The sequence below is a fragment of the Micropterus salmoides genome, unplaced genomic scaffold (assembly GCF_014851395.1).
Source record: "Micropterus salmoides isolate LMB-PRFRI ecotype aquatic unplaced genomic scaffold, ASM1485139v1 Ms_hic_scaffold_21, whole genome shotgun sequence".
In the NCBI taxonomy this organism is placed as follows: Eukaryota; Metazoa; Chordata; class Actinopteri; order Centrarchiformes; family Centrarchidae; genus Micropterus; species Micropterus salmoides.
The window spans coordinates 8836220-8856952 of record NW_024041262.1 but is presented as its reverse complement, the minus strand read 5'-3'; the positions used below and the strand labels follow the sequence as shown (position 1 = coordinate 8856952).

Genomic DNA, 20733 nt, shown 5'->3' with positions numbered 1-20733 from the left:
AAAAAAAAAAAAAATATTGACCTTTTTCAACACATTGATTCGACTGCAAAGAGGAAATACTGCACAAGATTGACTAATTGAAAACTGACTGGGAGGAGACGTGAAACAGCCTCAGCAGCTAAAGCTTTTAAAGTCGGCAGAGGTTACAGTTTTAGAGAGTTGAATCCAGGGTTTAACCTCAAAATCAGTTGCCAGTTTACTTGAAGTTGTGGTCTCAACATTAGTACAAAAGGCTGCAATATCAGGCCAAGCTGCGTCCCTTTGAGGTTTTCTTGGCTGCTGCTGGTTTTGTGTTGGGACTTTGGCGAAGTTTGGATTTAGCTTTGACCATTTTGACCTGCCGAAGGCTGTTGAGGTGCATTGGTTTGGGTTTAGTTGCCTTGGGTGCCTTGGCGGGCTTTGGGGTGACAGTAGGGCCGGAGGGGAGGCTCTCGCCCCCAGGACAGGCTTTGAAGATGTGGACGTCCTTGACCCTGCGGCCCTTCAGCTCAGGGGGATTGGCACATGTGGCTCGTACCTTCAGGTTGACTTTCTCAATCCACCTAGATGAAAATGAAAGATCAAATTATTTTATTAAAATTGGTCAGACTAGAACCATCTCCGATTAGGAACTAGTGTTACTAGTAGCTAAAATGTAACAGTAATGTAGCAGGAGTGCAGTCAAGTTTTCCCACTGGATTTAAGGTTCTTAATCTATTTTTTATTGGGTCATAGGGTGTAATATATTTGTGTGCCTAATTATATATTAGTTAAGAATCATCCGAGATAAAAAACCCATTTTAGACATATAACAAGCTTTGTCCTGCTTTGAGGAGCTGGAGAAATGTTCAGACTTTAGAAACTCCTTTCTGTGAGAACCCTAATCATTTCTGACTACACTGTGCCAGAATTGCCTTACATGCGTAGTGGCAGCAGAGGGCAGTCACACATCAGAGGGTTGTCGGCCAGGTTGATGACCTCCAGAGAAGTGAAAGGGTGGAGGTTAGGTACCTCCTCTAGCTGGTTGCCTTCCAGGAAGAGACTCCTCAACCCTGGACCCAGACCTGCCAGGGAGTTCTGTGACATCTAGAGCAGGACATTGTTAAATAACCTCAGTGAAATGAGCTCAGCATTTCAGTGCTTAAGTTTTTATTTTGATGAGTAAATGGTCAGGTTAGAGAAAATATGGAGAAAGGTGCTGTTTGAGTATGACTAGTAGCTCCCATCAAGAGCCCGCTCACCTTCTCCAGTCCCATGTTGTCCAGATACAGCTCCTTCAGTGACCTCCCCAGTGGTCTAAAAGCATTTGGCCCCACCCAGCGAATTGAATTCCCCGACAGCCGCAGGTCTCTGAGGTTTCGCACTTTGCTCAGCGCTTCAGTGGGCACCTCCTTCAGCTTGTTTCCTCCCAGGTGAAGCGTATCGAGGTCATTGGCCTGGTCCAGACCCCTGGGTGACACATGATCAATGGTGTTCCCGGTGAGGTAGAGGGCTCTGAGGCCCTCAGCTCCGGTCAACATGTCTGGTTCCATCTTGGTGATGGCGTTATTCTCCAGGTGAAGTGCCAGCAGACTAGGCACCAGTTTGAAGGCTCCTTTGGGAAAAGTGGTGAAGCGGTTCTTCTCCAGGTGGAGATAAGTCAGCTGTGGGAGGCCTGGGAAATTAGATTATAGAAATTTTATTTTAGTAAGACACAAGTAAGAATAATGCAACAAATGCCTTTTAATTTTTGCATTTAAAAGACCTTTAAAAGCATCAGGGCTGAGAGAAGAGAGGTCATTCTCCGACAGGTACAGGTAGATCAGTCCCTTCATTCCACTGAAAGCCCCACCCTCCACCTCCACGATCTTGCAGCGCTGCAGATGTAGGGACACGACTTGGGTAACACCGGGGAAGCTATTGGATGGGATGTAGTGGAAGTTGTTGCCACGCAAGTCGAGGAGACGCGTGTTGGGAGAGAAACCCCGTGGAACTTTGGTATGGCCACGGTTCTCACACGATGAGTGGTGCGTCTCAGCCTGAAGGCCAGGAGGTAATGGACAGAGGACACAGTGCCAGCACAAGTCATATAGTTTTCCACTCTCCCTTTGAATGCATACATACACATTCAGCTCTCCTGACACTACCAAACTTGTTAGTTGATGCCAAATTTTCTATAATCATATTTCTTTTAAAAGTTAGCAAAATTCAACAATTTGGGTTTCAAAAATGTTTTTCCTTCTTTGCGATCAAATGGTGACCCCTAAGACTTATCTTATGACCCAATTGGAGGGTCCCCACCCCCATGTTTGGAACCACTGTGTATTCGCCAATTATAAGTTTTGGGTTTTTTTTATTAGACATTTGTATTTGCAAATCAAATAAACTTTAAGCTAAACTACAAAACATTTTGTTCAGCGGGTTTTAGGGCAAACAAAAAAATTAACAATTATAATTGATGGTTGTAGAGTCTGTAATACTAATAGTAACAGAAAATGCAGAATATTTAAGTTAAAGCAATAACTAATAATAATTAGACCATAACTTTTGCAAGTGACAAATATGGAATGATGTTAAAAGCTTAAAACATAGTTTAGCACAAGTAGAGAAGTAATAAAGAAATATCAAAAACTAACTGTAGGAGCAAAACCGTGGGTGTGTTTATTGCTTTTTTTATTTGGAAGTGGCTATAAGACGTTCAGAAACATGCATATCGCTTATCAGTTAACTGTCATTTCTAAATACTGCTATTGAGGAACATTACACTGAAACTCACTTTTACACTTATTTTTTATTTATCAAAATAGTATTTAACATGACTTTAAGGTATTCCCATCAGCTACAATGGTGTTTGGCAGCAGAAAAAGTTTCAGTGATACAGTTGAAGGCATAGTTGGCAACACTTGGCTAGTTCATTAAGAAATAAGTGAGGAACAAATCAGGAAAGACTTGATTATGGATGAATCGTTAATAATTACTTCCCTAATAGTTCATAATGGAGATGAGTTACTAGAGAACAGACTGGGAGCTCTTATATCAATTAATCATTAGGTAATGATTAGTTCATGAATATCTGAATAATCCTACTGACCACTGTAATATAGTGAGACACGCCCACTCCAGTTTGTTTTATGTATCACTTTACTTGCGGTGCAAAACAGTAAGTATTATTTAAGTAATTAGTAATAAATGAGTCAATACTAGTTTTGTGCTTTTCACATCAAGAAAATGGTCAGTGATCGATTCACAGATATTCATGAACTAAATTACCTAATGATGCATTAATATAGGATCTCCCACTGTGTTCTCTAGTTATTAATCATTATCTACTATATAGTTATGAATTATTATAAGAACTTGATAACGATCAATCAATAATTAGGTCCTTCCTGATTCCTTCCTCACTCATTTCTTAAATAACTAACCATTACCTAATCATTAGCTACTCTATAAAATTTGATTAGAAGTTACTCATGGTTCACTAGCAGTTAATTCCACATTCGTTCCTCATTTGTTTTCTGGTAACTACTCAGCTAACAGATGTACGAGAGGGCAAGAAAACAGTGTCGGTACACTACAAATGTAAATCATAAAACTGTGTCCCCTGGAGTCCAACTTCATACAACCCACTCACCTCGCAGGCACAGTTGGCAGGACACTTGACCTTGTTCTCTGGCTCTACAGTGGGTGGTGGCACGATCCTGGTTGCTTCCTCGAACTCTGCCTTCAGCATGGCCTCCTGGCTCTGACAACGCAGCTCAGGAGGATGAACGGCATCCAGGCTTTCTCCTGACAGATGGGCCGGTCCTCCACATGTCCCAATCAGCTTCACCTTGCTACGGATTGCCCACTCCCTGTAGTGAGGTAACAAAAAGAGAGAGAGATTGGGGATTAGTACCTTTCTGTTTGACAGAATAAAAGAACTATGGCCTAAAAGTCAGCCATTGGTTCAAAATCCACAAAGGTCTGCTGTACCTGAGTGGACGTAGGTAGCAGTTGCAGTAGATGGGGTTTCCAGCAAGGTTGAGGCGTGCCAGCTTGGGTGAACCTTCAGAGAAGGGCTGGATGACACGCAGCTGGTTGTAGCTGATGTCCAAGTGGATGAGGTTGGGGGATTTCGATACAGCTGAGTTGGCCAGGTCCTGCAGGGACATGTGGTCCAGGAAGAGGTGGGTCAGTTTGGCCATGGACACCACCTCCTCTCCAAGGTAGGTCATCGGGTTGTGGCTCAAATCAAGACGGGTCACCTCTGGCAGTCTGGGTACAGAGAAGTGTGGGAAATTAGGATGTAAATTTCAGGTATATTACTTGAATATTTATTATATTATAGGGATCTGATGTTTGCAGGTATTTTCTCTCCAAGGCACCGGGCAACTGAGATGAACGAATGTCTTTAAGCCTTGCTCGCAACACGGCTCTAGAGATTGCAATACTAGTTTGACAGTCCAGCACTTTGGTCCAGACTGAAATATCTCAACAACTACTGGATGGATTCTAATAACTTTGGTTATCCTCTGATCTTTAATTTAGCACTATCAAGTCAAAATTTAAATATATACAATACTTGGGTTTATCACCAAACATCTGGAGAACTAAAGACATTCCCATCAGCCTCAGCTACACTTTGTCATTAGTGCTAATTAGCTAAATATTAGCATGCAAATTATAAACATTATTGCCAGGATTAACATTGTGAGCATGCTTGTACAGCCTCACAGAGCTGCTTACGTAGCTGTGTAGACTCTAGTCTTATTTGTTCACAGAATAAAAACTAGTACTCACAGCAGTTTGATTTTATTAAAATATTAGGCATTTCTCAGTAGAAAGAACATTTACTGTCCACATGAGGGCTCTGCAACTCTGTGGCAGAACACATGTGATTGAAAAGTACTGTAGATAGTGACATATGCCAAGTAGCCTACCTGGTCATGGTCTCACTGGGGAAGAACTGCAGCTCGTTATGGTCCAGACTGAGACGGGTGAGCGTGAACAGACCAGCGAAGGCCTCAGTATCCAGGTAGTTCAGTGAGTTGTGACTAAGACGAAGCCATTTGATGTTCTGCAAGCCCTGGAAGGAAAAGAGGTCCGCTGTTTTAAGGGGCTATATGCAGTTTTTTAATGAAATTAATAATTTTATTGCCTGTGTTGTAACCTCACATTAAAATGATCTACTTGCAGGGTTTTTCTGTTACCTCTGATGGCCAGTATGCCTATCCTATGTGAAGACTCGGGGTGATATATTTCCGCAAAATTCATTGGATGTGACGTGCATGCGCGCTCCCAACCCTCTTGGCTGCTCCGTACAAACAGCAAAAACACCACAGCTAACGACCTGAGTCCACTAAAACTAGAAGACAACCAGCTCCCAGCACAACACAGACTCCAACACAAACTTCACATAAGGATAAAAACCAACAACTAACTTTTATGTGCTGAAGCCTGTCAGGCCAAACGAGAATCAGATTGACTTTGGATGAAAACACAGTCACGGACAAGACTCCGCTTTGTTTTGAAAGTGACACAGAGTTGGCTTTCATCCTGATGGACAGGTAAACTAACATTACAGCAAAGCACGTGGAACATATTGTGACTTTATGCTTTAGTTGGCTAATGTTAGCTCGCTGGCTAACACCAGCCAGTTGCTAACATTATCCGGTGCAAAATACTGTATGGCTTGCCACATTACTTCACTAGCTAACACAACCCATATTACTATCTTGTGTGTGACCGGTATTATGTCAAAGTCTTGATTTTAGCTGCAAGAAATGATGTTAAAGCAAATGTGGAGCGATTTGTTTTTACTAGCCTGTAGTGATGCAAGGCATGGGGAGCCAGCTAACGTTTGCACTGATCCGCTGCTGTTTGCTTCATAAAGTTCATTTTAGATTTATTGTCATTTTACACAGCTTCTCCACCATCTCACTGTAACTTGTGTGACCCCCATAATATAGAATAATGCAACATAAAGCACAGGACAACAAGACCCATTAATTACAGTGATGTTAATTACTGTGGTCTAACTGCGATAAAGTGTGGCAACAATCTTTTGTTTTATAACATATATTTATAATTTTCAGTCTAGCTCACTAATCATTTTCATTATCATCCAATACATTTAGCTGTGCTGACATTGCTGAGCCTCTGGTGAAATGTACACAGTTATTGAAAAGTGGCAGACGAGCTTCCACCGATGTATCACGTTGGCTAAATGCAGTCAGTGTCATGTTATCATGTAACGGGACATGCATTAGTTCAACCTCAAGCTCATAAAATTATTTACAGTAACGTTGGAGTGGGAGTTTACAGCACTTTGTGTGAAGCTGTCTCCCAATGTGTCTGTCTGTCTTTTCTTTGAGGTATTTTGTGTAGGTTGGTGTGTGTGTGTGCACCTGGAAGGCCATGTTAGGAATGTAGATCAGCTGGTTGTGTGTGAGGGAGAGCAGGTTGAGGAAGCCAAGCTGAGAGAAAGCCCCGGGCTGGATCTCTTCCACGCGGTTACGGTCAATCATAAGCTGCTTCAGCGAGGACAGGCCGTCGAATGACTCCTGGACAAGCACAAGACAAGGCAGACAAAACATTTACTGAATATCACTGAGTGTGTGTGGTGGGGGTTTGTTTCAATAAGGAGAGGCTATGCACAGGGTGACTGGAGAATTCTAGATAAAAAAGTATAATGGGATACATGACGGTTAGAGAACTGGATCTGTGTGGTGACCTGGTAGAGAATGTCAATGTTGTTGCTGGCCAGGTTGAGGAAGACCAGGCGACCAAGGCCGCGGAAAGCCCCTTCTTTCACCCTGTGGATGTTGCAGCGCTGCAGCGACAGGTGAGTCAGGTAGGGAGTGTGTTTGAAAGCCCCGGTGGGAAGTTCTTGAATGTCGTTACCTCGAACATCTAATTTCACAGTGATCTACGAAGACAGGGGATTACAAATTAGATGGAAAGAGAAGGGAACTAAATATACCATAGACATGTTGGTTATATATGTGTGTGTGTGTGAATAAGAGACCTCGTCAACAGTGGGAGGAATTTGGGTCAGGTTCTTGTTGACGCAGGTCACAGTGAGCTGGATCTGGTCACAGATGCACTGCGGTGGACATTTTGCTGTGTATGTGGCAGGGATGCAGAGGAGCAGTAGGCTGAGCAGCAGGGTGTCAGGACAGAGCTGGGAGTACATCTGAGAGGGAAAGAAAAGCATTTACTTCATTCACACTACTGTATGTGGTAGTAATGTATGGTCAATAGTCTTTACTGAGGCTCGTCTTGGCCGGTAAATAAAGAAAATATCACATTTCTCCATTGACACCCAAAAGGCCAAGCCAGCAGCAAACTTTTTTTTTTAGATGTGAATGACCTAATAGATCCACTACTCACCCTTCATTCATTCATTCACTCACAGTTAATGTATTTGGCCATTGGCAGTGTCTACAGAGGAAACACTGAATCAACATCATTCACTCTTACACCCTCTGCAGACTGCTGAACTGTGTGCAGTGCTTTATATCTATGACCCTGTGTAGTTAGAAATGAATTGTTTCAGCATTAAATGTCCTTGTATAACTTACTAATGATTAGCTCTTGTACAAACCTGTTGTTAGACCGTCAAAACATGAAGGGAGTACCTATTCAAGTTATAGTCATACAAATTTGTTTAATACTATAAGGCAGGTGGGACTTATGCGTAGGACCCCAGACCTTCTCTTGCTTAGAGCCACTGTTATTTTTATATATATGTAGTCAAGTGGTAAGTTACTATTTGCTTTTATTTCATTACTTTATACTTCTATTGCACTACATTTTAGAGGGAAATGTTGTAATTTTTACAACACTACATTGTGGCAGTTATAGATACTTTTCAGTCTGAGTGACTGAGTCTTTCACATCACACTAGTGGTTTTCAACATTGTTGGCTTCTAACCAGCCCCAAAAGGGGCCCCTTGTCATTTTAAGACATTTACCCTCTAAACCTCTAGGACAGTTTCATTTAAATAACTGTCCAAAGTTAAACAAAATAGTTGTTCTTAAATGGCATCACTCTGAAGAACCATTTTTTGTTCCACTTAGCACCTTTATTTCTGCAGGTAAAATTAAAATGTGGTGAGAATGGGGCCCTACTTCCAGAAGCATAGAGGCCCTGTGATGCAGCATACTGAACGGTGTATAGCTATGTGATGTAGCTGCAGACAGGATATATTCTATACAGTCACCACAGACTTAGAATATGTGTGTCACTTTGTTTTTTCGTTTTTTTGCTTGCATTGTGCTAAAGCTCATTTTGACGAAAAATATCTCCATCGTCCTGTACTTCTGGGGATTAGTGTTATTTTGGTCAGATTGGGCTGCCCCCGTCTTCGCTGGAATGCCTTAAAACCACATTCCCATGTCGGATCAACAATCTTGATCCGCAGGAATGGACATGAAAAGCTTCACAGCTCCGCACTCTGAAATTTGGAATACATTGACGCGGTGAAACGGTGCCACGGCTAAACCTTACTCAAAACTGCTGCACCAAACCTTGTCAGACAGATGGACCTGACAGTGACCTATGAGCGCATAAATCAGAGAAAACACGGTTATATTTCATGAATAGGCTCCATTTGTCAACTTGAAGTCAGACTGACAGCATATAACAGCCTTGATATTTTATAAGCATACCACGTTTTGTTCCTAACACCCCCTAAGTAGAGAGGAGGCAAGAAACTGGAGGAGGAGGAATTTTCCCCGGCCGGAGTGTTTGTCCGCCTCCCCCCAGGGATTAACAGCCCCGACCGCAGAGGAGCTGCCGCGCCGGCTGCGCACAAAGACGCACAGTGTCTTTTCCTGGCGGTGTTGTGCCAAAATGCGTTTGCCCCGAAAGAAAGTCTGTCCCCAGGCCAGGGACGGTGAGAAAACTACTCTACATCGGCTCTGAATGCTTTTACCAGAAATCACCATGCAACATTTGTCCTGTCTTCAACATTATGTTACTGTTGTCCTGTGCGTAAACAGGGAAGTTGACTTAATGAAGTTTTGGGAATGACAAAAACCTACAATATTATTTAAGTATTATAAAAATACCATCCATTTGTGTTTGTTCAATTCCCGCACCTAATGACAACCAAGAAAATATGTATTCAGTGAGATAAAAGTTGGACGTATTTCCCTTCCTTTTGACGCAAAACAAAACGTGTCCACGTGATTAGATAATTAAACAATTCGGGTTTTTCAGTTTTTGTAATGTCACTGCCACTATTACAGTCGAACAAATAAATGTACATGTTAGAGGTCCAAACATTTGACTATTTACATTAAGTATAAATCATTTTTACGCACGGACTCACCTTGGATTCGTCGTGGTTCTGTCTGGTCGCTTACTGGCCGCTGACTCTCACGGTCTCTGCTCCCTCTGCTGCTCTTCCCCCGGCTGTCCCCCATCCAAAACAAACTCCGTTTATCCCTTCATTCACTGACCCTCCGCCCCGACACACACACACCTCCAACTCCCACCTCTGGAGTCTGCACACACTGCTCAGATGAGCCTGTTAAAGGAATAGTTTGCGTCAAAATGAAAAATTATTGAGCCATTTCACCTCACTGCTGTGCAGGTTAATCTCCAGTGTAGTTGGAAGATTCTTCTCAGCCCTCTTAAAGTAGAGCTTCAGTCTACACTCACCTAAAGGATTATTAGGAACACCATACTAATACTGTGTTTGACCCCCTTTCGCCTTCAGAACTGCCTTAATTCTACGTGGCATTGATTCAACAAGGTGCTGAAAGCATTCTTTAGAAATGTTGGCCCATATTGATAGGATAACATCTTGCAGTTGATGGAGATTTGTGGGATGCACATCCAGGGCACGAAGCTCCCGTTCCACCACATCCCAAAGATGCTCTATTGGGTTGAGATCTGGTGACTGTGGGGGCCATTTTAGTACAGTGAACTCATTGTCATGTTCAAGAAACCAATTTGAAATGATTGGAGCTTTGTGACATGGTGCATTATCCTGCTGGAAGTAGCCATCAGAGGATGGGTACATGGTGGCCATAAAGGGATGGACATGGTCAGAAACAATGCTCAGGTAGGCCGTGGCATTTAAACGATGCCCAATTGGCACTAAGGGGCCTAAAGTGTGCCAAGAAAACATCCCCCACACCATTAAACCATCACCACCAGCAGCCTGCACAGTGGTAACAAGGCATGATGGATCCATGGTCTCATTCTGTTTACGCCAAATTCTGACTCTACCATCTGAATGTCTCAACAGAAATCGAGACTCATCAGACCAGGCAACATTTTTCCAGTCTTCAACTGTCCAATTTTGGTGAGCTCTTGCAAATTGTAGCCTCTTTTTCCTATTTGTAGTGGAGATGAGTGGTACCCGGTGGGGTCTTCTGCTGTTGTAGCCCATCCGCCTCAAGGTTGTGCGTGTTGTGGCTTCACAAATGCTTTGCTGCATACCTCGGTTGTAACGAGTGGTTATTTCAGTCAAAGTTGCTCTTCTATCAGCTTGAATCAGTCGGCCCATTCTCCTCTTACCTCTAGCATCAACAAGGCATTTTCGCCCACAGGACTGCCGCATACTGGATGTTTTTCCCTTTTCACACCATTCTTTGTAAACCCTAGAAATGGTTGTGTGTGAAAATCCCTGTAACTGAGCAGATTGTGAAATACTCAGACCGGCCCGTCTGGCACCAACAACCATGCCACGCTCAAAATTGCTTAAATCACCTTTCTTTCCCATTCTGACATTCAGTTTGGAGTTCAGGAGATTGTCTTGACCAGGACCACACCCCTAAATGCATTGAAGCAACTGCCATGTGATTGGTTGATTAGATAATTGCATTAATGAGAAATTGAACAGGTGTTCCTAATAATCCTTTCGGTAAGTGTATATCCAAAGTCCAGTACTGACAACTTTATCCCGAAATATTTAACTAATAGATACGTCTGTATCTATCTGTCTGTTACTCAGCAAATTGTGCATGCAGACACACACACACAGAGAGACTAAGAGTCAGGCTTGTTGGATTAGTTATATTTCTGGCAGGGCTTTCAGCACAAAACATCATCACATCTGTAATACAAACATAATCCACAAGGTCCAATGTTACTCAGAAGTGTAACTAAGTGCCATTTAAGTGTATTCTTTCCTCATTTCCCTTTTAAATCATATCACCAACAGGAAAAACAGCTATATGAGCTAGCACACAGCACCTGAAGTCACATAAAAGTGCATCTTTAGGTAAGATTGATTATGGTGTTTAAAAAGAAAAAGAGACGAAACTCTAGGTAAAAGTGATTCCCTGACCTCTGCAGTGTTATGACCGTGCTTATGTGTGGCTCCTGCATGCAGCCCATTCCTGCTCGTAGTCTGATGCACAGGGCACTCTGACTTGACTGGACTTTATGAGCAGCAGCGTGACGATTGTGATCGGACAGACTGTCCTAAAAATGTTGTCTTTCCCCTTACCATAGAAGGTTTAAACACCAAACAAAACTAATTGATCCTATCAGTAAGACAGAACAATGGAGTCAGCTCCTTATTTGAACTAATTTATTTAGATTGTAGTTTTGATATTGGAACAAATATCAGAGTACCGGTATGTGAGATACAGGCCTAAAAATGCAGCAAATCTTAGCTGTGTGTTTATCAGAACACTGCGACAGTATCTGCCATACCGTGCTAAAATATATTGTACAATCTCAACATTTTAAGACCTGGAAATTACATGGATGCATTGTTTGAAACTGTAACTAACTGCAAAGCAATATGTTGTAAAAGGTGCCAGACTGACACCGTTTTTGTTAGCTCCACTCCACGTTACAATCAGTTTCATGTTTTACACATTAACTCAAAGGTTAAACTCATGTATTCCTATATTTTTATCTCTATTTTCTATAAAAAATATAAGTCACAAGAATAAGTAGAAAAATAAAAACTAAAAGATTCTGGACAGTCTTTGTCATGCCTTCATAAAAATATACATATCAGGAGTGGAGATACATTAAGTGGTTGTCTGAGTCCCTTGTTCAAGTGTAAAGCTTCCCTGTATTTTTGTTGGTAAAGAGATTAATGCCAGTACAGTGTGTGTCTGTGTTCCAGTGTTGGTACTGGCAGTGGAGGGTCAGTGCTGACCATGGCACTTCTCCTCCAGGGCAGAGCTCAGCCGTTCTCTGGCACTACTGCAGGACTTGAGAGCCTCACTGTTCCTGCAGATTCACAAAGGAAAATAAATGTAGACAATATAAGACTTCAGAGTCTGCAAGAAGTGATGTGACACAAACAGTTCCACATTACATTTTACGCTTTCATTCACAGGTTTCACATTGACTGACACGTAAATTTAAACTTGTGCAGATGTAAAGATTGTCCTACTTGGTCACGAAGGTGTGAAGCAGCAAGGCAGAGTGCTGGGGGAAATATTCCTGCTGGACAGCGTGTTCCAAGCACAACAGCTGACCCGGGACCAATGGAACCTTTTTCATCTTCCCCTCTCCCTGAAACATGGAACAGAAAAGCCTAAATTAACTGAATCATTAATACAATTTATGTCAAACAGTGACAGAAAGGAAAGAAAACCCAGCGAGGACCATGTTCTACAGAAAAGCAGATGTGATGAATGAATGGATCAGCTGTTTTTCTAGTCATCTCCAGATGATGACATGACAGACTGTGAAGACAAGACATTAGCAGTATGTATGGTAACAGTAGAGGGACTCTTAACTAAAAGCATTTTCACAACAGCCACAAATAATTTGTGAAATATTTATGAACTTCGCAAATTTGTATTTAAGCTTACACACCAATGCACTAATGCATGCCATCAATCAAACTGGTACTACAACATTTCTGTTCTGAGTGAACAGAAACTTGACTTGCTTTCTGGTACCAGGAACTTGTCTCAATTTCGTTTTCCACTGCACATTCTTAACTGATCATCTCAGCTACGCTGTGTGAAACCGCTGTGACACCACCGTCATGAACCATCGTCATTAACGCGACACAAACACAGGAACTCTCGCTGGCAACCAAACATGGGAACGTCTGCACCTTGTCAACTGACCATGCTGTGGTTTTGCAAGCTGCCATTTAAAAAAAGAAAATCTGGGTGGTGAATTTGAAAAAGCAGCAGCCGATATTGATGGCTCTTTAAATATAGTGTGTTTGTGCAGGATGTCCGATTCTGGTGACAGTTCTCTCTTACCAATCAGTGGTCTGCAGTGTTTTAACTCCATCTTTTAGTATGAACACCGCTCGTTTGGAAGCTCGACTGAGGAGATACCAAAACAAGTACCAGGTACTATCCACAACTTTTGCCAATGTTAAACCACAAAAGAACGGTTCTAAGTGAGCCGCGCCGTGCCGTCCCATGCTGTGGTATAAAATAGAGGAAGGTCCAGATTGAGCACATCATGGTGCTCTGATACAGTTTGAACATATCAGTGCTCTGACTGCATTACTATTGTAAAGTGTTTTGAGTCTTTCCTATTAAAAAAATTATAAACAATCCCGGTGGGTTTTTTTGTTTTTTTTTTTAAGTTCTGTGTCAGATTCTTGGGGGAGAGAGTTGGGGGTTCTGTAGCAGTACTGTACCTTGAGGAGTCCCATCAAGACCAGCAGTGTTGAGAGGAAGCAGTATGACTGGAGGGCGGAGCCAGAGAGGAGCTTCTTCAACACAGCGTCTGTGAGACACAGTGACTCAGGTTTATTTCAGTGAGACGTCACAGCAGTAGAGCTGAAACGTTGTTTAATCCATATAACATTTCACCAACACATTTCAAGCTTAAAGAAAATAACTCTGTACAGTGTGTCTAATGTAAAACGGAACTAGCCTACCACAACAGCATGACGGCAAGGCAGCGAAAGCATCCAGTCTACATATTGAGTCCATGGAGAGGACCCGAAACAAGGTAATGTTAACGTTAGCATTTAACATACATCACAATTGCTAGTTGAGATGCAGGCTAGCAAAGGTAAGGCACAAATCTTAGTTGCAAAAGTTTAAACATACGTTTGTTGTTATTGTTGTCCAACTGGTTAGCCCATGGGTTTGGTATGTAAAATGATGTGATTTACACAGCTGTTCCCGGTACAGGGGGCGACAAGCAAACGTATTTGTTGTCGATTACTTAATGAACTGATAGAATAATAATATATCCGTAGAATACTTGATTAATAAACTAAGCAATAGCTGCAGCCCTACACAGCAATGATAGCACTAGCATCTATCAACAGCAGTATTTGAACCACTTCATACAAACACCAAAATACTCCTGTTTGTTTTCAGTAGTAGCAGCAGCTTTTTTATTCACCAATAGTTTCTAGGACGGCCGCCTTGGTCTCTGGCTCCTCGCTGTACAAAGAAGCGATTTTCAGAAGGACATCAGCAGCCTTGTGCAGGTCAGATGCATCCACCTGGGGAAACGTTTTATTAACAGATTAAATCCAGTCTGTATGACGGCATATTAGGGCCATTATATTTAAAAAGAAAAAAATGGAATTCGGGGTGGGGTGGGGGGGGGGTTACATTCAGAGAAAACCTTTTAGAATAAAGTAGTCAATTTACGAGAAACAAAAAAGAAACGGACAGTTACATTAAATTGTGGGAGCAGCTAACAACCTGCTGGGACACTTAATAGTCACTTTCTTTTAAATTTCCTACCTGTTGCTGCAGGTTTGTCCTCATCTCTCCCAGCTGAAGAAGCTTCTCTGCAGAGGGGCAGCTGAGGAAAGACATAATCTCTGCCTGAGGGTGGACACAAAGTCATAATCACAGCAGGAATCCTGAAGCCTTTATTTTCTGCTGTTCTTGGTTAGTGCAAACTTATTAGGATATTTCAAGACCCTGACATGAAGCTTACGGCCAGACACTATTCTTTTAACATGAAATATTGATCTAAATGTTTTATTAAACCAAACTAATTTACACACTTTCAATTTATGCACAAAATGACTAGCCTAGAATAGTTAATTTGTTTAGAAAGCAACAATACAGCAAATAACTTGAAGCTAAATATAAATGTTAGTGGCAACTTACTGAGGTCTGAGGTTTTGTAGGACTGTCATCTTTTCTTGTTATTCCATTTTCCTTCACATTGCCACCGTCCTCCTCGTTGTCTTCATTACAGTCGTCACTATCGTCGTCACCGTTTTCATGGTCGTCGTCATCTTCCTCATCATCAGGTTCTCCTTCATCATCACTGTAGTGAAGTCAATAGGAACATCATTTTATATCTCGGGAAATGTCATCAGAAATACAGGGTTTTATTTGTACTGAAGGAACTTAACAAAACACACACATGCACACACACACAGACACACAGACACACACACACAAACAACCTGAGTGATGCCAGCATGTCTCCTTTGTCCATGTTCTCCATAGCTTCTCTCAGAGCCTCACAGCCCTCCTCTCCCAGACAGTTACCTGTTAAAGTCACACAATGATAATTTTTACCATAGCTATGATATTTTAGCTAACCCCAGTGTATATCCACTTCATTAAAACTAATATTTAATATATTTCTTCTGAAACTAATTCCACAACCCTTCTAGGATTTTAATGCCTCATTTAACTGCTGTTCTGCAATGACAGTGATAGCAGCTCTGAAGTCAGAGTGCGTACCGTTCAGATCCACTTTCTCCATGTAAGGTTTGTCCTCAACAGCCTGAGCCACAACAAGTGCAGCTGCCTCAGTGATCTCACCAAATGACAGATTCAGGTCCTGAAGATAAGGAACATAGCTGTATATGATCACACAGCAGGACACAAGCACACAAACATCAAGGCTGAAATCTGCTGGTGAACTGACCTTGAGGATTGGCAGGCCCTCTCTGAGGACTGCAGCGAGGGCAATGGCTCCTTCAGAGCGGACCAGGCAGTCGCCAAAGTTGATCACCTGTACATTCCTCAAGTGCCTCAGAGCCTGCATGACCGGCAGGAGAAAACAGTGTACAGAAACACTTCAGCTGAAACACACTGGCTACATGTCTGCTGTACTTTTAAGAAAAATCTGCACAGGCCTCACCTGTGCCATGGCCAGCGTTCCCTTCTTGGTGAAGGTGTTGTCATTCAAGTTGAGGACGCGGAGCTCTGGGTTGTGTCGCATGGCTGAAGCTAACGCCATCACACCTGTGTAGCTGATACCATTCTGGGGCATGTGGACTTCCTCCAGGCTGCCCATCAGCTTACATGGAAAAGAGAAAGTGAGTTTGAGGAGGCCGGCATTTGTGCCAAACAAGTGAAGTTGTGTCGCATCTGCAGATGCAGGGCTCTTGCATCATTTTAAAAGTCAAATGAATGCTTTTTAAGACCTCAGCAAATATAAATTTAAGAAATTTTGAAACAATTTCTTTGACAGAAAAGAGACGCGCGTTTGATCTCTTACTCATTTGGCAGAACGTCGCAATGCCACATTTGGCAGTTTTATTTTCACCACAGGTGAATGACTTGCCTATTCCAAATCGGGGAACACAGAGGCTGTTTACACCTAGCGTTAAAATGTATTTTGGTGATCAGATTGTGATCGGGTAGCACTTGACCACATGAAAGTACATGTGTAAATGCACCCAAGACGTATTGAGGACAGATTGTGATCTATTCAGCAAAACCACCTCTGGAGGTGGTCAGGGACACCATGACCACATGGATGCAAATGCGTTGTCTATCCACATACAACAACTACTTGGGCGGAAATATGTACCGGTCACAGTCTTCTGCAAATAAAATCCAAAAGTCTGACAGCGCAGACAGGCGCCTAGACAGTGTGTCCATTCAGAGTTGTGCATAAACACGCTCAAACAGTGCCGATCATTAATCATGCTCAGGTTTTTGATGAACTGATCGTGTCCGTTTGTGAACGTGAACTAGGGCTGGGCAATAAAACAATAATGATCATTATCGTGACACAATCTTCCTCAATAACAATATAACAAATGTTCAATAAATATTTGATTTAATTCATTTGAATCACAAACGAATTAGCACTTTCTTTTCTATTAAGATATTTATTGTGTTGAGGAAAAGGGACTGAAAAAAGATTTTACTTTAGTTTTCTCATGCATATTTGTTGTTTTGAATGTTCTACCTCAGCTTTGTGAAGTGATCCACTGTTTCATATCAGGCCACTGTTTGGCATCAAGTGTTTATCATGTTCTGACCAGAAAGAAAAGTTTAAAAGCACAATTACCATCTGTTTTTTTCAAAAAAAAAAAATCAGCCTTTAAACTTATAGTCCTAATAATAAATATAATGATTAATCATACACTGCTGGGTTAAACTCAATATAAACTACTAAAAAAACCAGAAGAGAGCAACATTATAAAGGTAGGAAGAAAACGGACTGAACTTAAGTTTCACTTTCACTTTCCGCCGAGCTAATACACAGGTGCACCGCTAAAGAGAGGTAAATCATCCATGGAGGAAAACAAATCACGGTGAAAGACATAGCCTACTTTAGAAAGTTATTTTAACCTGTAGTTATAGATATTTTTTAATATACAGTCTATGTGTAGGCTACAGTTGTTTGAGCTAGACAGAACGAACGGATCTTCCTCCAACCACTTTAACTTGTGTCTCCCAATCTTGCAGCCACGACTATAATATGACAGGCAGGCAGACGACAACGTCTACAGCTACCGTAAACGCAACATATGAGTTATATTAATAGCGGGGTCTCGCATTGTCAATTACTAAAAGAAAATAATTCAAATACACGCTTATTAGGCGTTTTAGGCGACAATTTTCCTACCAGCCTTAAACTGCAAATTTAATAACTACAGCAAATTTACGGTATATTTAAGACAAGACCTTAATTTCCCTTATTTCAATTTAAGACCATTTAAGTCTTTTTAAAGGAGCCGCGGGAACCCTGAGATGTCTTGTTTCAACAACAGTCCAAAACGCAGTGATCTTAAAATGTAAGCTGGAACTGAGCCGTGTTGATTCATAAACACAATTAACCTAATTAAGTTTCTGTTGACAAACATCATATGTGTAATTCGGGGCATAATTCAAACGGGCTCAAAGAATGAAAGCTGTTGACTACAGTGCATATTATTTCCGAAATAAGGTCCCATGGTGGTCCACCGGAAGGGGAGGGACTTTGGCCCTCTCTATAATTTTACTAACTAACGGTGATTCCTCATGTTTTTAAAAATATCATTGATGTAAAGCTTTAACAGCACGAGATAACAAACTTCACTTAGTCTAGTGTAGTCCACGTCTTAAAAAACCCTGTTGATCAGTTTGGGAGTGAGTATAATCTACCTGAAAGGCCTTGGCCAGGGCGCGGGCTCCTTCATTTTCCAGGCGGTTCCTCCCTGCGATGAACACTCTCAGTCTGAGCGGAGCTCCGAGCGCTGATGACTGTCTGTGGCACTCTATCAGAGCTTCAGTAAGGATCTACACAAATCATACAGCACTGTTACAGTCTGCATTAGGATGCAAACATGCATTAAAACCTGTCCTGTGTGGAACATATTTGCACTGGTTTATTGTAAATCTGGAGCACTTGCTTGTTTTATTCTAGTTGGTTTGGTTAGAATACAAAAGTAGTATCTGAAGTCTGCGATTTGGAGCTGCATGAGGGGTTGACAGTGTTAGGTCAAAACATATCAAAGCATTCAGCATCGCAGTTTGTGAGCTCACCTTTCCTCCTCCGATCCCCATCCCACAGTTGTTGAGCTTTAGCTCCCTCAAGGTGTAGCAGGAAGGACTCTTCAGCAGCTGCTCGATTCCCTTCACACCATCTGGGCCAAAGGCGTTATCACTTAGGTCCAGCTCAGTCAGCCTAGCCCCAGCACTTATTATTGCACCGCCCAGACACCTCTGCCGAAAGCACAGAAAGAGAACGTTTAAGACAGGCATATTCAGGGAGTAGATATCAAACAGGTACATTACAACACAAAGCAAAATGAACTGCAGAAACCAGTGCTGGAAATTCTCACCAGGGCTGTTGGGATTTCAGAGCGCAATCTTCCAGTGAACATGTCACTCCAATAGCATCTCTGAAAGACACAAAAAGTTTTAAACAGAGAGAAAACAGTGAGTGTGTCTTCTCTGATACGACAGTGGCCAGAAGGAATTCAGTATCAGTATTCCTGGGGTGGTTATTAAACCACAGTCTTTGAGATCCAACCAAATTATGTCTTGTAGACTGCAAAGTTCTTAAAGTACTATCAACAAAATATTGCTGATTGAAAAATGTGTTCTTGTTTGGCTATTTGCAATAACACAAAACATTGGTGCATTTGAGAAATCTAATTTTGTTAAATAAGAAAAACTGTGTGACATTCACAAAAGAATCATCTGGGTCCTGACAATATTTAGTGTGAAAGCATTTATTGACAGTGATCATATAAATCACAATCATACCCTGCTTCAGTCAAAGAGGTGAACCTAACCTGGTGCACTGCTTAAATATAAGCCTACTCCTAAATCAATGTAAATGTACTGCTTATGATATTAATGCTTCTTTGATTCTTTATGCTTCTTCTTCGTTATCTCGAGTACCTGGAGCAGGCCTTTGCTCTCCAGAGCCTTGGCTATGGCCCGGGCTGCATCCACTCCCACAGTGTTCCCCTCCAGGCGAAACGCTCTCAGACCTTGGTACTGCTCCATCTCACGGACCAGCTCCTCCACTGAAAGCAGAGATAACAGACTGCCAGGTCTGAAGAGAAAACCGGGACCAGCCCTTTGATGCCTACAGTACACAGCGGGCGAATAACAGGAGAAAACAAAGATAACCCCTCACTGCTGCCCTGTTCAGCATCTGACCTGATTCTGCGTTGTCCAGCTTTAGTCCCATGCCTTTGTAGCTCAACTCTCCATCCCCGACGTGGGTCTTGGAAAGAGCATCAGCCAGCTGAGCAATGTCATCTGAGGCCATAGTGACTCTATGGAGACATCCAGAAGTCAGATTTTAGTCACTTCCTCGACACATAAATGAGCAGAAGTACACCGGAAATCGAAAAATGTTCATTGACTGCTGATACATTACAAACAGATAATTTTCTAACGTCAGTGCAACGATCAACAAGCCACGGTATCTATTTAGCTTCACCGGTTTGTTAGCTAACTTAGTAACTTAGAGGTGCGCAACATAACAGACGTTGGCGCCACGAGCTAATCAAACACGAATGAGACTGTGAGGGTTTATAAAGTGTATCCCCGTGTCTCTCAGCCACTGCACCAGCCACACAGAGCTCCCTGAAGCTTTTAGACCTTACCACAAAGAGTAATTTCAGATGATAGTGAACACACGCCGCTCTTCCGTGCAGCGCGCCGGTTGCTAAAGCATGTGACGTCACGCTGCCCCCGGTTTCTTTTTCGTTTATTCTGGTGACGTCACTTAGAATTGATCTCCAGGTGTTTTACTGCCACCTGCTGTTACCACCACACGGGATCCTGCTCTCTACTACTAATGAACACTTGGATTACATTCAACAAAATTATAAACGCAACACTTTTTCAAGTGGCCTTTTATTGTGGCCAGCCTAAGGCTCACCTGTGCAATACTAATATGCTGTCTGATCTGCATCTTCAGGGCCATGCAGAGGCCTTTGGAAGGGCAGGTGCTCAAAGTATAAAAGGGGCACATGGAACAAGGATTTAAATAGGGCTGTTCTCAAAATATTGATACAGAAATATATCGTTATGTATTCCTTGATTATATGCGTATACAGATGCTTCTGTATCGATACAACAACAAATGCTGTGACACAAAAGAAACACAGGGAATACCCAGATCTAGCTTTAAAACACGGTGGGCTGACATAACTTACAGGGAACAGT

At 42.1% G+C, this 20733-nt stretch overlaps 2 protein-coding genes across 2 annotated transcripts; both read right to left on the bottom strand.

Moving 5' to 3' along the window:
- Positions 1–9611, bottom strand: chadlb (chondroadherin-like b). Its single transcript, XM_038735759.1, has 11 exons — positions 9279–9611; positions 6968–7135; positions 6674–6868; positions 6348–6503; positions 4881–5026; positions 3934–4215; positions 3593–3812; positions 1724–1997; positions 1221–1633; positions 899–1065; positions 1–542 (listed from the first exon to the last, which is right to left on the bottom strand). Exons 2-11 carry the CDS (start codon positions 7133–7135, stop codon positions 242–244), a joined length of 2322 nt encoding a protein of 773 aa, XP_038591687.1. The 5' UTR covers positions 9279–9611; the 3' UTR covers positions 1–241.
- A 1864-nt stretch (positions 9612–11475) lies between these two features.
- On the bottom strand, positions 11476–20267 carry rangap1b (Ran GTPase activating protein 1b). The gene is made up of 16 exons (XM_038736082.1): positions 20169–20267; positions 19717–19835; positions 19453–19580; positions 18888–18947; positions 18589–18768; positions 18208–18342; positions 15968–16126; positions 15752–15865; positions 15565–15664; positions 15282–15366; positions 14977–15139; positions 14602–14685; positions 14252–14354; positions 13533–13621; positions 12315–12436; positions 11476–12148 (listed from the first exon to the last, which is right to left on the bottom strand). Exons 2-16 carry the CDS (start codon positions 19826–19828, stop codon positions 12064–12066), a joined length of 1719 nt encoding a protein of 572 aa, XP_038592010.1. The 5' UTR covers positions 19829–19835; positions 20169–20267; the 3' UTR covers positions 11476–12063.
- Positions 20268–20733: the final 466 nt, after the last annotated feature.